We start from the raw sequence: 16319 nt of genomic DNA, 5'->3' as shown, positions 1-16319 counted from the left end.
AAGGAGACTCAAAGGGGCTTACAATCTCCTTCCCCGCCTCCCCATAACAAATGCCCTGTGAGGTGAGTGGGGCTGAGAGGGCTTGAAAGAACTGTGACTAGCCCAAGGTCACCCAGCTGGCAAGTGTTGGAGCGCACAAGCTAATCTGGTTCACCAGACAAGCCTCCATAGCTCAAGTGGCAGAGCAGGGAATCAAACCCAGTTCTCCAGACTAGAGTGCACCTGCTCTTAAACACTGCACCCATGCTGGTAGCTTTAAAGGGCAGGCTTTATGGCATCACAGCGCCACAGAGCTCTCCCTCCATTCCAAACTGCTGTAAGCAGTTGGACCCAGTGGTGGGATCCAAAAATGTTAGTAACAGGTTCCCATGGTGGTGGGATTCAAACTGTGGCGTAGCGCCAATGGGGCTGGGCGGGGCACGACGGGGGCGTGGCCGGGCATTCTGGGGCGGGGCATTCTTGGGCAGGGCTGTGGCAAGGACGCAGCCGCTGCGCCGGTCCTTGGGCGGGAAACGAATGCATGCAGGCGCAGGCTGCCACGCACGCCGGTGCACCTCCTGCTAGACTGCTTCAAGTTCTGCGCGCTACTGCTGAGAGGAGGGGCGTAACTAAGGCAAAAATCACGTGGCAAAATCGCCAGTTAGTGACCCCCTCTCAGCACACACCAATAATTAGTAACCTACTCTCGGGAACCTGTGAGAACCTGCTGGATCCCACCTTTGGTTGGACCCCTCCTCCGCGAAGGCACAGGGGCCAATGAGAGGCATAAGAGCAAGCCACTGCTTCCCACAAAATGAATGTCTCCGGGATCCACCTTGTGTGTCAAGTCTGGTCAGAAAGGACATTTTTTCAACAACAAACGTTTCTTGTGAAAGCGGCCCCTGAATTTAACTGCAGCAACCCCCTCCAGCGGGCCTCAAATGGAAAAAGCCGGTACCTTGGCAGCATAATGAATAGCTGTGATCTTCAAGGAGGTCGCTCTCTCATTGACATCGACACCCAGGTCGGAAACAAGGAACCGAAGGGCGTTGTCCTGGGCTGTGACTGCTGCCCGGTGTAGCGGCTGAGCCCCAACCATGTCCCTAGCCGTGTAACAAGCCTGGAGGAGGAAGGAATACAGAGTCAAGGGCCCCTTCCGCACATGCAAAATAATGCGTTTTCAAACCACTTTCACAACTGTTTGCAAGGAGATGTTGCCATTCCGCACAGCTTCAAAGAGCACTGAAAGCAGTTTGAAAGTGCATTATTCTGCATGTGCGGAATGAGCCAAACAAAAAAAACCCACTCAATATTGCAAGTCACAACCCTCCGGATGATAAAACAGGCTACTAATTTTGGATGTAATATCCCATTTGAACCAGGGGCGAATCGTGGTCAAAGAGGCTTAAAGTGTACATTAAGTTCTAATTTGAAAGAGAATTTTTATAAAGGTCCCTTTAGGACATGCAGAATAATGCACTTTCAATCCACTTTCACAGTTGTTTGAAAGTGGGTTTTACTATTCTGCATAGAAAAAAAATCCAGCTGCAAAGTGCAATGAAAGTGGATTGAAAGTGCATTATTCTGCTTGTGCAGAAGGGGCCAAATTCAGTGGTGGGATCCAAACATTTTAGTAACAGGTGGCGGGATTCAAACTGTGGCGTAGCGCCAATGGGGCTGGAAGAGGCATACAGTGAAGTGGCCGGGAATTCTCTTGGTGGGGCATTCCTGGGCGGGGCTGTGGCTTAAGGATGCAGCAGCTGCTTTGATCATGGTGAGGGAAGCGAGGAATGCATGCAGAGCAGGCTGCCACGCACTGCATGGTCGCCCCTCCTGCTAGACTGCTTCAGAGTTCTCTTGGCTACTGCTGAGAGGAGGGGCGTAACTAAGGCAAAAATCACGTGGCAAAATCACCCATTAGTAACCCCCTCTCGGCACACACAAATAATTAGTAACCTACACTCAGGAACCTGTGAGAACCTGCTGGATCCCACCTCTCTGGACCCCTGGGGCAGGGTAGAACCTCTTTGACTCTCCATGTTCAGAACTACAATTCCCTTAGCCCCTTTCAGCATGGCCAATTGGCCATGCTGAAGAAGGCTGATAAGTAGTTCTGAGCATCTGAGCCGCAGATTCCTGAACCTAGGGGAAGGAGGAGGGGTGTGGACCTAGGGGAAGGAGGGGGCGATTTTCTTCCCCCACCACGTGACTAAATGGCTGCAACCTGGGGAGATTTGACCCCATGTGTCCCACTAGGTGGTACACCCCTGAGTCAGGTGTGCCAGCTGTGCATTGGGAAATACCTAGAGATGTTGGCGATGGAGCCTGAAGGGCAAAGTTGTGTCGGGGCCTAAAAGTGGTATAACGCCACCCTCCAAAGCAGCCATTTTCTCCAGAAGAAACAGATCTCTGTCGCTTGGAGATCTTTTATGATCCCTGGAGATCTCCAGCCACCACCTGGAGGTTGGCAGCTCTACCTGGAATATTCAGGCTCCAACTTGTGGGGCTTGGAAGGCATTCGCCACCTCTGCATCACTGGCCCGTACCCTGTGCTTTTCCAGAAGCAGGCGTGCGATGTCCAGATGGCCGTTTTGAACTGCGTCCACGAAGGGGGTGACTCCACATTGGTCCGCGCTGTCAGGCTTGTACAAGCACCTTGGGAGGAGAAGCAGAGAAACTACACTCTGGAGCAAAGCCGTTGTACCACCTACCATATGCAATTGGCGTGGCTGGTCTGGACCGCTAGTGGACGAGGCTGTAGCTAGCCTGCCCCCATAATGCAATGCAGCGATACAATTTGTGCTACCTTCCGCCATGTAAGGAAGATTCTGCCCACCCGCCATTATCCAAGTCCCCCGAGCACATTTTCTCCCCATGGTAGTGAGTAAGACCGCAGTTTCACTCTACAGCAACACAGTTCTCACTGGGGTGCTGTGTGGTTTCCGGGCTGTATGGCCGTGTTCTAGCAGCATTCTCTCCTGACGTTTCGCCTGCATCTGTGGCTGGCATCTGCAGAGGATCTGATAGTAGGAATGGAAAGCAAGTGGAGTATATATACTGTGAGGTCAAAAGGTGAGGCCCTCTGAATAGAGTAGCCTGGTATGTGAGTCACAAAGAAGTCTGTAGCCTGTCACTGTCTTGATTCTAGAGTTTTTCAACACTGGCAGAACTAATCAGCTCCACACAAACACAGGACAACTATAGACAATAGCAACCAAGGAAACAAAGATACGGGATACTTCTATTCAGATGCACGTCACCTATTGACCACTATCTTCATTATTACTCCCGGGCTACAAAGACTTCTTTGGCGACTCACATACCAGGCTACTCTATTCAGAGGGGCCTCCCCTTTTGAACTCACACTATATATACTCCGCTTGCGTTCCATTCCTACTATCAGATCCTCTGAAGATGCAAGCCAATGATGCAGGCGAAATGTCAGGAGAGAATGCTGCTAGAACACGGCCACGCATCCTGGAGCTTCACACAGCACCCCAGTGATTCTGGCCGTGAAAGCCTTCGACAATACAGTTCTCACTGACTGGCCATTTCAAAACAGTCCTGTTTTCTCTCTTCATAAAAAATGTTGTGCGTTCAACAAGCGAAGCTATACAGATGCAGCAAATCGGATTGCAGGAAAATCAGCCTGGCCACGAGGGTTCGTTTCCGTATGCCTTCGCAGCTATGCGTGCATTGCAAAATCTCTTTTTAAAAAGTGAAGCATTTCCATGCAAACGTGCAAAAGCAACCTGAATCGTTTCCATGGGCTCAAATCGCTTCCTGAAGGCACACGTGCAAACGGTAAAAAGGAAAAAGATTCATTTCTAACGACTGCAACTCGTCGTTATATGCCGTGCGGAATCCACCAAAGCGAGGCAGATACAGGGGCAAGGAAGCCCCCTTCAAATGAACACACAAACAGCCTTGTAGTGGATCAAAGCATCCGTCCATCACGGTCAAGTGTCTACTCAGACTGACCATGAATCTCCAGGGTATCAGGCAAACGTCTTTCACATCATCTGCTACCTGGTCCTTTCAGCCAGCGTGGCGTAGTGGTTAAGAGCAGGTGCACTCTGATCTGGAGAACCGGGTTTGATTCCCTGCTCTGCCACTTGAGCTGTGGAGGCTTATCAGGGGAACCAGATTAGCTTGTGCACTCCAACAAACGCCAGCTGGACGACCTTGGACTACCCACATGAAACTTCCTTCTACTGAGTCAGACCTTTGGTCTTTCAAGGTCAATATTGTCTACTCAGTCTGGAAGCTGCTCTCTGGGGTCTCAGGCGGAGATGGAAATGCTCGCCACTGAGTCACGGCCTCTTGCTCTCTCCCCTGGCCTCTGAATCCTCCCCACTCGCCCATCTCTACAAATTAAAGAGTAAGGACTTTGCGGCTTTAAGAGAAAGGTGAGATTTTTTAGGCTGAGGCATTCTTGCCCCCAAATTAACGCCTGCCCTGGTGCTCCAGCTGGGCAGATTTCAACAACGGGTTCGGGGCGTAGAATAAGAACCACTTCCGTTGTCCTCAGCCCAGAGGAAGGCCAAGAGAAGGAATGGGTTGGAGAGAAAGAAGGAAGGAAACGGGCAGGAAATCTGCTCACCGCTCCAGCAGGACCGTCACGACCTCCAGGCAGCCGTGCAGAGCTGTGCAGGAGGAAGAGAAAAAGAATCATTTTCAAAACACAGAGAGGAAAAAGAGCATGGAAAAAAAGAGCACAAGAAAAAAAGCCCAGAAAAAAGCCCAGAAAAAAGAGCACAAGAAAAAAGCCTGGAAAAAGGCACAAGAAAAGCGCAGAGAAAAGCTGGAAAAGAAGCACGGAAAAGGCACAGAAAAAAGCCTGAAAGAAGCACAGAAAAGGGCACAAGAAAAGCCTGGAAAAGGGCACCCAGAAAGGCACAGAAAGAAGCGCAGAAAAGGCACAAGGAAAAGCACAGAAAAAAGCACAAGAAAAAAGCACAGAAAAAAGAGCACAAGAAAAAAGCACAGAAAAAAGAGCACAGAAAAGCACAGAAAAAAGAGCACAGAAAAAAAATCACAAGAAAAAAGCACAGAAAAAAGCACAAGAAAAAAGCACAGAAAAAAAGAGCACAAGAAAAAAAGAATAATTTTCAAAACACAGAGAGGAAAAAGAGCACAGAAAAAAGAGCACAAGAAAAAAGCACAGAAAAAAGAGCACAAGAAAAAAAGCACAGAAAAAAGAGCACAAGAAAAAAAGCACGGAAAAAAGCACAGGAAAAAAGAGCACAAGAAAAAAAAAATAATTTTCGAAACACAGAGAGGAAAAAGAGCACAGAAAAAAGAGCACAGAAAAAAAGCACAGAAAAGCTGAAAAGAGCCTAAAGAGAAAAAAAAGCTGGGAAAAAGAGCACAAAGAGAAAAAATAATTTTTTCAAAACACAGAGAGGGAAAAAGCACTTTCCCTCTGGCCGGGCCATTCCCCTAGCCATTTTGACCCTGAATGAGCAGTGACATATTAGGTCATTAATATTTATTCATCACCTCACTATGGCCTCTTCCGCACATGCAGAATAATGCACTTTCAGTCCCACTTTCACCGTTGGTAGCCAAGTGGATCTTGCTATTCCGCACAGTAAAAAATCCAGTGGATTGAGGTGCAGTATTCTGCATGTGTTGGAAAGGGGAGCCTATGTGATATCCAGTGCTTCAGAGGAGTGCAGGGGTGGGAGGGATAAAGGAAGCCGAAGTGCCAATACTAATGTTGCCAATCCCCAAATGGTCTCTTCCAGGACCAAGATCCAGTTTTCCTGGAGAAAACTGGCTGCTTGGAAGGCTGGATTCTATGGAACTGTACCTCTGATTTCCTCCCAGCCTCCACAAATCTCCAGGAAGCAACCTGTTGGTTTTGTGGGCTTTCTGTATGGGCTGTGAATTTTAGCTCCGATGTTTTGCACCTACAGCTATGGCTGGCATCTTCATAGATCAGGGGCCCTGCAGAACGTAATTGAATTCCACAGAACCTGTAGGACCGAGGTCCTCTGCCAGACTTTTATATCTTGCCAGCAGGCCTGAACCAGAACTTCACACCTCCCAGGGTTTTATCGCCATCTGCTTATTTATTGTTTTATTGTTGATAAGTTTTTAACTGATATGGCTAGTTGTATACTGCTTTTTTTTGGTACTGCTTTATTTGATTTATTGATGTTTGCCGCCTAGAGCCCTATTGGGAAAAGAGCGGGATATAAATTTAACAAATAAATAAATAGGCATGTCATGGCAAGAAATGGTCATAGAATTGCATCAATAAAGGTAGGAGTCCCCAACTTTTTCCAGCCTGTAAAGCACGTTTAGAATTCTGACAACTGTAGCCGTAGCTTATCTTCCAGTCACACAATGAAGATTTATAGTTTTATTTGTTTTATTTATTTATTATTGAGGTTTATATACCGCCCTTCACCCGAAGGTCTCTGGTGATGAACAACATAAATATATAACATATACAATTAAAAACCCATTTAAAATAAACATGGCGGGACAATATATTAAAAGCGGCGTCAGCAATAAAGCGCTTAGTAAAAAACCCTGCCAAAGAGGGGGGGGGGGGGGGGTCCCATAGATGTTAAGGGACCCCAAACCCAGGAGAGAAAAACTGTTGATTGAGGTGCATTCCTAACCCTAGGCCAGTGGTGGCGAACCTTTGGCACTCCAGATGTTATGGACTACAATTCCCATCAGCCCCTGCCAGCATGGCTAATTGGCACCAATTGTTCTCACCAATTGGCCATGCTGCAGGGGGGGCTGATGGGAATTGTAGTCCCTGTATCTAGCGTGCCAAAGAGTTGCCACACGACAAACCCTAGGCCATGGCTGTATAAACTATAGATGGTGATTGTATCTAGGTGATTGAGATGCAGCCCTGTCAAGCGTAACTGCTTTTAGATATATGTACTCTGCCTGTTCAAAATAACCATGTATTAATGGAACATTTTTTCCTTGATCTTCTTTTTATGATTTCACATGCTTTTTATGATTTCCACATGCTTAGTAGATAACTAGCCTTGCCCCTGACACCTTCCACTCCCATGGGAAGAGGGATATTTCCATTGTTCTATGGGGGCAAGAGGCCAGGTAGCTTTATCTCTACCTGTCGCTGACAGGGCATGCTTAGGCTCCGCTGTGACTCTTTTTCACATTCTTTGGGAGGGGGGATTATTTCCTGGACGAAGAAGGATTGCAAAAGCCAGGTTGGGCAGAGCTGGCTTCTTACCAACTGATTATAGTTACCTTTCCAATAAGCGCTACGGATCGATAATCTAGAGCCTGTTTATTGATTCAAGGATAGAGACCAAAGAAAACATAGGAGCTAAAACCAACAGACCACGGCAGGAAGGCTACAACGGACCAGTTGAACAACTGCCAGGGTCTTTGGCGCTTCAGAAATTTCCCCAACCCAAAATTTGGCCACCTTAGCAAGAAGCCATATATAAGGTTGGGCTGATTTCAAACAATTCTGCCCCCAGGACTTGGGAGAGAGCCACCAAAGGAAATGGTGTCAGAACCGAGTACTTGTGAACATGTCAGAAATGGTGTGATCAGAGGTGGGATCCAGCAGGTTCTCCTCAGTTCCCGAGAGGGGGTTGCTAATTATTTGTGTGTGCGGGGAGAGGGACACTAATTGAGTCCTGATTTTCCGTTAGAAATCCCATTAGGTCCAAAAATCATCAAAGTCCTAATTTGTTTCCTTTGTGGCTCGTTAAGCGAAGGTAGAAAACGGGATAATTCTCCCTGTTGGGCTGTTTAAAAAACATGTTTTAGAAATAGAGGGTAAAGTTCCTTGTTTAAGGAAAGTATCCTTCTTTTGATTTCTAGAAACAAAATTAAGTATTTGAGAAGTATTAAGTATTTGACAGGCAGCCAATTAGAGGGGAGAAGTAGTTGTTTCTGTTGGCAGTAGACTGATAGGACTTGCTCGAATGAGTTTAAATGATGGACAGAGAAAGATACCAGCTGGAAATTAGGAACTTTTTTTTTTTCTGATGAGAGTTTTTTACAGTAACAGATAAATTATTATTACCCCGCACCCAGAATGCCCAGCCACGCCCCCGTTGTGCCTTGCCCAGCCTCATTGGCGCTTCACACCACTGTTTGAATCCCATACCATGGGAACCTGTTACTAAAATTTTTGGATCCCACCACTGGGTGTAGCCTGATCTCTCATCCAAGGGTCACTGCCAGCAGACTACAACCTTGGATTTCTTAGAAGAAGAGTTTGAATTTATATCCCACCTTTCTCTCCTGTAAGGAGACTCAAAGGCTGACTTACAAACTTCTTTCCCTTCCTCTCCCCACAACAACAGACACCTTGTGAGGCAGATGGGGCTGAGAGAGTTTGGAGAGAACTGTGACTGGCCCACGGTCACCCAGCAGGCTTCATGTGGAGGAATGGAGAAAGAAATCCAGTTCATCAGATTAAAGTCCACTTCTCCTGTGGAGAAGTGTGGAATTAAACTTGGTTCTCCAAATTAGTGTCCGTCTGCTCTTAACCACCAAACTATGCTACCCAGTGGTGGGATCCAAAACTTTTAGTAACAGGTTCCCATGGTGGTGGGATTCAAACTGTGGCGTAGCGCCAATGGGGATGGGCGGGGCACGATGGGGGCGTGGCCCGGCATTCTGGGGCGGGGCATTCCTGGGAGGGGCTGTGGCAAGGACACAGCCACTGCGCCGGTCCTTGGGCAGGAAACGAATGCACGCAGGCGCAGGCTGCCACGCACGCCAGTGCACCTCCTGCTAGACTGCTTCAAGTTCTGCGCGCTACTGCTGAGAGGAGGGGCGTAACTAAGGCAAAAATCATGTGGCAAAATCACCAATTAGTAACCCCCTCTCAGCACACACAAACAATTAGTAACCTACTCTCGGGAACCTGCGAGAACCTGCTGGATCCCACCTCTGAGCTACCCCACCAAAGGTAGAGGCCAGCCAAACCTGTCTAGGGCTGGAAACCTCCAGTAAATCCCCCCCTGAGGAGCGGAGGGGTCTAGAGGGGCAATATGGTTTATATTCTGATTATAGTCAGTCTCTACCTGCTGTGTGCAGAGGCGTCCTTTTGATTTTGCTTTCTGTGTCCCAGACATCTGGAGAGACGTTGAGCAAGTACCGGATGACCTGAGGATCTCCCTCCCGACAGGCTATATGGAAACAATTCCAGCCATCTTTGTTTCTCAGCAGGGGGTTTGCCCCGTTCTGCACGAGGTCTCGAATCACATCCAGGTTCCTCCTCGTGCACGCCATCATCAGAGGAGTCCTGGAATTTGGAAGTTAGGGCAAAACAGAAGTCATGTCATAAGAACTAGCTTGCTGGATCAGACCAGAGTCCATCTAGTCCAGCACTCTGCTCCTCGCAGTGGCCCACCAGGTGCCTTTGGGAGCTCACCTGCAGGATGTGAAAGCAATGGCCTTCTGCTGCTGCTGCTCCTGAGCACCTGGTCTGCTAAGGCATTTGCAATCTCAGATCAAGGAGGATCAAGATTGGTAGCCATAGATGGACTTCTCCTCCATAAATCTGTCCAAGCCCCTTTTAAAGCTATCCAGGTGAGTGGCCATCACCACCTCCTGTGGCATCGTATTCCAAACACCAATCACACGTTGCGTGAAGAAGTGTTTCCTTTTTTTAGTCCTAATTAAATTATTCATACCTAGTTAATTAAATTATTTATACCTAGTAAATTATTTATACCTATTTTATGTTGTACACCGCCCAGAGCCCCTCGGGAATGGGGCGGTATAAAAGTCTAAACAATAAATAAATAATTCTTCCCCCCAGCATTTTCAATGGATGCCCCCTGGTTCTAGTATTGTGAGAAAGAGAGAGAAATTTCTCTCTGTCCACATTTTCTACCCCCTGCATAATTTTATAGACTTCAATCAATGTCCCATTGCAAGGTCACCTTGCTCTAATATTTCAGATTACTAAGTGCCTGGGACAACCAGACACGTGAAAGGTTTTTAGCCCTGCTTTCATTAGTTGGTTCTCAAGTGACACAAGATGTGCAATGATCTTTGGTTCAGTGTTAAGAGTAATCAGAATTCTATATCAGGCCAGAAGTTACAAAATAAAACATCTGTAGCATCTGGCTTGACGATACTCATTCTATGACCCAACGTGGCACCTGCCAGGTGTTTTTAGAAAGGGGGTAGGGCTTTTGTCCAGCAAGGCCTCTGACTGGCCATTGGAGATGTGATTGTGTATACAATACAAGGGGCGTGTGCGACTAAAATAACCGCACAAGCAAATATTTGCACACAACGTGGCTAGCAGTCAAAGACCGTATAATTTGTGAGTTGGCTAAATCTACAATATATACTTTAAAGGGGTTGTGTCTCACTAATGCCCCAAGACATCTTCAAGTAAGTCCCACATATAGATGAGCATGCATCTGTAAGAACTGTTCAGCACTTTTACAATGGCTTCCTTAATCTTTATGATAGCTATTGACGAAATATTGAATATTGAAAACCCAACACGAGCGTTGATAATAAAACTGCAAGGATTGTCATGCCCTTATATAAAGCCGTGGTGCGACCGCACTTGGAGGACTGTGTTCAGTTCTGGTCGCCACATCTCAAAAAGGATATTGAAGAGATAGAAAAAGTGCAGAGAAGGGCAACGAGGATGCCTGAGGGACTGGAGCACCTTCCTTATGAGGAGAGGCTGCACCGTTTGGGACTCTTTAGTGTGGAGAGGAGATGTCTGAGGGGGGATATGATTGAAGTTTATAAAATTATGCACGGGGTAGAAAATGTGGACAGAGAGAAATTTTTCTCTCTTTCCCACAATACTAGAATCAGGGGGCATTCATTGAAAATGCTGGGGGGAAGAATTAGGACTAATAAAAGGAAACACTTCTTCATGCAACACGTGATTGGTGTTTGGAATATGCTGCCACAGGAGGTGGTGATGGCCACTCACCTGGATAGCTTAAAAAGGGGCTTGGAGATTTATGGAGGAAAAGTCGATCTATGGCTACCAATCTTGATCCTCTTTGATCTGAGATTGCAAAGGCCTTAACAGTCCAGGTGCTCAGGAGCAGCAGCAGCAGAAGGCCATTGCTTTCACCTCCTGCATGTGAGCTCCCAAAGGCACCTGGTGGGCCACTGCGAGTAGCAGAATGCTGGACTAGGTGGACTCTGGTCTGATCCAGCAGGCTAGTTCTTATGTTCTCATTGTAATATAGGAGTCTCCAGAACAGTAGGGTAGAGAGACAACAATAATTATGAGTCGATGGGGAAGTCAACGATAGGATTATATGTATGTATTTAATTTAACCCAAATTATTAGGATATTTAGTGATGTAATGAAGGCATAGGGGGGTTAGAGGGAATATAGTGTTTGTGTTTTGTTTGTGTGTGTATGTTAAATGTGTATAAGTGATGAACAATGATGTTTATGTTATGTAACAATTATTTGATGAAAGCATGTAAATAAAGGTTAAAAAAAAAAAGAATATTGAAAACCCAACACGAGCGACCGTCTCCTGGATCAATTCTGGCTTCGAAAATCTTCAAAGGCTCGTGAGTGCATGGTATGTTCAATGCTGGCGAGTGAGTCATATATAAACCTGTTCTCACAACAAAGACTTCTTTTGGCTCAGTAAAGCTTCTTCTGGTGGCAAAAACACGTGAGACTTGTCTGTAGGTGAGACTTCCTTGAAGTTGTCCGGGGTCATTACTAAGACACCGCCCCTTTAATGTACATATTTTAGATTTAGGCAACTCACAAATTATACAGCCTATGACCGCTAGCCATGAGTCAGGGGTTGCACCTAGTTCAGTGGTGGCGAACCTATGGCACGGGTGCCAGAGGTGGCACTCAGAGCCCTTTCTGTGGGCACGCACAGAGTTCATCATGTAGGGGGGAAATCGCCCCCACACACACACACATCTAGGCTGGCCTGGGCCGCTGGGCTCGATTATTAGCATTAAACCTAAGACCTAATTTTGGGGAAGCAGTGTAGGTAACCCTGTTGAGTGCTGTTAAATCCCACTGATTTTCATGCAAAGAACTAAAGCGTGATCCTTTACCTGGGAGTAAGCTTGGTTGCTGGCTATGGGGCTTGCTTCTGAGTAAACCCTCCTAGAGCCGTGATTTACCCGTTGCATGGTTGCTTCAAAGCAAAGCCAACAACTACCACCAAGCTTATTCCTGAGTAACACATGCCTCGGAGCCAACCGTTTTTTTCTAAACTGAAACCTCAGTATTCGGGTTAAATTGCCGTGTTGGCACTTTGCGATAAATAAGTGGGTTTTGGGTTGAAGTTTGGGCACTCGGTCTCAAAAAGGTTCGCCATCACTGACCTAGTTGATTGAGTTGCATTCCTCACTCAATGTAGTTGCTACAAAATATATTGCTGGGAATTGTATCTAGTTGATTGAGGTGCATTCCTTGTTCAATGTAATCACTACAAGATATATGTAACCAGCCTGCTATATGTAACCACTGCTATAATGGGGCATTCCTTCCTATATCTTTACTTTATGGCTTCACATGCCGAGTAGATAACTAAGTTTACCCCTGACACTTCTGGTCCCATGGGAAACAGGATGTTTCCATTGTCATAAGAACATAAGAACATAAGAACAAGCCTGCTGGATCAGACCAGAGTCCATCTAGTCCAGCTCTCTGCTACTCGCAGTGGCCCACCAGGTGCCTTTGGGAGCTCACGTGCAGGAGGTGAAAGCAATGGCCTTCTGCGGCTGCTGCTCCCGATCACCTGGACTGTTAAGGCATTTGCAATCTCAGATCAAGGAGGATCAAGATTGGTAGCCAGAGATCGACTTCTCCTCCATAAATCTGTCCAAGCCCTTTTTAAAGCTATCCAGGTTAGTGGCCATCACCACCTCCTGTGGCAGCATATTCCAAACACCAATCACACGTTGCGTGAAGAAGTGTTTCCTTGGATTAGTCCTAATTCTTCCCCCCAGCATTTTCAATGGATGCCCCCTGGTTCTAGTATGGTGAGAAAGAGAGAAAAAGTTCTCTCTGTGAACATTTTCTACTGTCCTGTGGGGGTAGGAGGCCAGGTGGCTTTATCTCTATCTATCACTGACCTTGGGGCGCCTTAGCTCCGAAATAACTCTTTCTTACATTCTTTGGGAAAATGGGAGGGGGGAATCAACTTCAGAATAAAGGGGACGGCAAAAGCCAAGTTCGGCAGAATTGGCTTCTCCAAGCTAGATGCTTCATTGCCTATCAATAAACACAGATGATCAACAATACAGAGTCCGTTTATTGCGTCAAGGTCCGACACCTAACACCACGTTGTGCGCCAATATTGACTTGTTTGGTTATTTGAGATATGATTGGCTGTGCAGATTTTTTTAAAAGCATTGTTGCCTCCACGGCACAGGGATCATCACTTTGTTGTGATAGAATAGTGATGGCGAACCTTTTCGAGACCGAGTGCCCAAATTGCAACCCCAAACCCACATATTTGTCGCAAAGTGCCAACACGGCAATTTAACCTGAATACTGAGGTTTTAGTTTAGAAAAAATGGTTGGCTCCAAGGCGTGTGTTACTCAGGAGTAAGCTTGGTGGTAGTCGGTGGCTTTGCTTTGAAGCAACCATGCAACTCTTCCAACAGGTGAATCACGACCCTAGGAGGGTTTACTCAGAAGCAAGCCCCATTGCCAGCAACTGAGCTTACTCCCAGGTAAAGGATCGCACTTTTCTTCTTTGCATGAAAATCAGTGGGGTTTAACAGCGCTTAACAGGGTTACCTACACTGCTTCCCCAAAACTAGGTCTTAGGTTTAATGCTAATAATCGAGTCCAGTGGCCCAGGCAGCCTAGATGTGTGCCCACAGAGAGGGCTCTGAGTGCCACTTCTGGCACCCGTGCCATAGGTTCGCCACCACTGTGATAGAAGATAAGCTGCAGCAACCATTTTGTGGCCACCTCCGCCCTCGGAAGCCACCATTTTGTGGCAGCCATTTTGCAGCTGCACCCACCATGCCGGGTTATAATTCCAGAGGTGCCCGCACGCTCAGAAAGGTTGGGGAGTCTGAGCTGCGTATTGCTCAAAGCCCAAACCAAAACCACCTACCAGTCTGCTTTCTTCAAACAATCGACGGCAGCTCCTCTCTCCAAAAGATACAAGACGCAGTTGCGGTGGCCCATGGACGCTGCTTCGTGGAGGGGCCGCTTGTAATCATTATTAAACAGTTCAATGTCCATCTCCAAAGACTCTGCTAAATACTGCAGAATGCTCAGGTGGCCGCGCCGCGCCGCGTAGTGGAGGAGCGTGTCCCCGGATCGGCCAAAATGCTTCCGCCTCACCTCCCCGCTCAGATCCCCGATGCTTTTGATCTCTTCCTTGAGAAGGGCAAGTTCTCCATCTTGAACCAACTTGGGAAGCAGTTTTCGGGGTTCGCTGTCTGCCATTGCCAGCTGCTATCGTTGCATTTGTGGCTTCCTGGAGGAAGGTAAGATGCAAAATTAGGGGACAGACACCTCAACATTATATAATAGTTATGGCCCTAGTGGTGGCGAACCTTTGGCACTCCAGATGTTATGGACTACAATTCCCATCAGCCCCTGCCAGCAGGGGATGATGGGAATTGTAGTCCATAACATCTGGAGTGTCAAAGGTTCGCCACCATGACCTAGGACCTAGATTTGAGCATGGTAGCACCTTGTAGATCAACAAGATTTTCAGGGTATCAAAGCCCCCTGCTACTGTATTTTAAACAATTTTAATGCTTATATATTTATTTTATTATTGTATTTTACATGTTGCTTACTGGCCCCTGTTCACTGCTCAGAGCCCTTTGAGAATTGAGCGGTATAAGAAAACTAAATTAACAACAACAACAACAACAACAAATCAAATACAAGGACATGGCTGCTTAACAGACCACCTGCCCCCAAGTGTTTGTGCCCAGATATCGACAACATAAGCTCAGCCTTTCTCAGAGGTGGGATCCAGCAAGTTCTCACAGGTTCCCGAGAGTAGGTTACTAATTATTTGTGTGTGCTGAGAGGGGGCTACTAATTGGTGATTTTGCCACGTGATTTTTGCCTTAGTTACGCCCCTCCTCTCAGCAGTAGTGCGCAGAACTTGAAGCAGTCTAGCAAGAGGTGAACCGGCGTGCGTGGCAGCCTGCGCCTGCGTGCATTTGTTTCCCGTCCAAGGACTGGTGCAGCAGCTGCGCCCTTGCCACAGCCCTGCCCAGTAATGCCCCGCCCCAGAATGCCTGACCATGCCCCTGTCATGCCCCGCCCAGCCCCGTTTGAATCCCACCACCATGGGAACCTGTTACTAAAAATTTTGGATCCCACTACTGGCCTTTCTTCATGTCCTCTGGCCTTCTGAAGTGAAGCAGGTAGCCATGAGGAACAGGGCCTTTACAGGGGCGCCCCCCCCCCCGCCCACAATCTGTGGTGTCATCAGTGACCATTTTCTGGCACCAAACCAAGACTTCTAAAATCTTCCATCGACTTCCGCCTAATTGGAATCCAGAGTCAGCTCTAGAATGAAGGAAGGGAAGGGGCTCAGGTTGCCAACTCCAGATGGGGAAATTCCTGGAGATTGGGGCGTGGTGCTGAGGAGGGCAGAGTGTGGGAAGGGGAGGGACTCTGGTGGGTATAATGCCAAATTGTCTGCATCATGAATTCAACAGGTAGAGTACAGCGCAGCAACACCAAATTAGAAAATCGCCATATTCTCATGGTCCTGATTCATAAGCTGCTACACTAAAGTGCAAAGTGTTGTTTGAATAAAGTGCTAAGTGAAAAGCGCACTGCCAGTAAACAACACAAGTCACAAACATACATCAGCCAGCCATTCTCTGTGGGGGAGAAAAAATATGTTATTTCCTGACTTTCAAGAGCCTGGGGATAGACTCCCCCCCCCCCCCCACCTCAACATCCTGCTAAGGCTGAATAACACAGGATGCTATTTGAAATATCCCCTGTGTCATCTGGCCTCGGGGTTGCCCACAGCCTAGAGAAACATGTTCCGGCCCCTTAACAGAGGCTTACAAGGGCTGTATTTTCCAGGAGTTGTTATTTAAGTCCATGCCATGACAAACGTCCCCTGCCCATTTTCACACTTTAAGCCTCGAGTAAAAAATTTCCTCCAGGCAAACAGCAAGATTCTGGGACCCTCGGCAGAAAAAAGCGCCCGTGTTTTCCAAAGCTTGGTCGGGTTGCACGCGGCAAGTCCAGGTGGGCATGCTTGGGAGTGTCTCATGCTACATTTGCAACATGAAAATTGACAACCAAAAGAAACAAACCGGAAGGGGAAAGGATGTAGGCGCAGAGGAAGAAAAAGGCAGTGGTGTATCTACCTAGGGACAAGGGGTACCCCTTGTCCCCGGGC

At 47.3% G+C, this 16319-nt stretch overlaps 1 protein-coding gene across 1 annotated transcript; it reads right to left on the bottom strand.

Moving 5' to 3' along the window:
• Positions 1-937: 937 nt before the first annotated feature.
• Positions 938-14408, bottom strand: ANKRD16 (ankyrin repeat domain 16; the record flags this gene model as incomplete). Its single annotated transcript, XM_048482459.1, has 5 exons — positions 14043-14408; positions 9024-9244; positions 4583-4625; positions 2526-2634; positions 938-1099 (listed from the first exon to the last, which is right to left on the bottom strand). Coding segments are annotated over exons 1-5 (873 nt in total), but the record flags the coding sequence as incomplete, so codon positions are not given.
• Between the last annotated feature and the right edge of the window lie 1911 nt (positions 14409-16319).

Source organism: Sphaerodactylus townsendi, unplaced genomic scaffold, assembly GCF_021028975.2.
Source record: "Sphaerodactylus townsendi isolate TG3544 unplaced genomic scaffold, MPM_Stown_v2.3 scaffold_179, whole genome shotgun sequence".
In the NCBI taxonomy this organism is placed as follows: domain Eukaryota; kingdom Metazoa; phylum Chordata; class Lepidosauria; order Squamata; family Sphaerodactylidae; genus Sphaerodactylus; species Sphaerodactylus townsendi.
The sequence above is the reverse complement of the archived record's forward strand: the minus strand, read 5'-3'. Positions and strand labels throughout refer to the sequence as shown.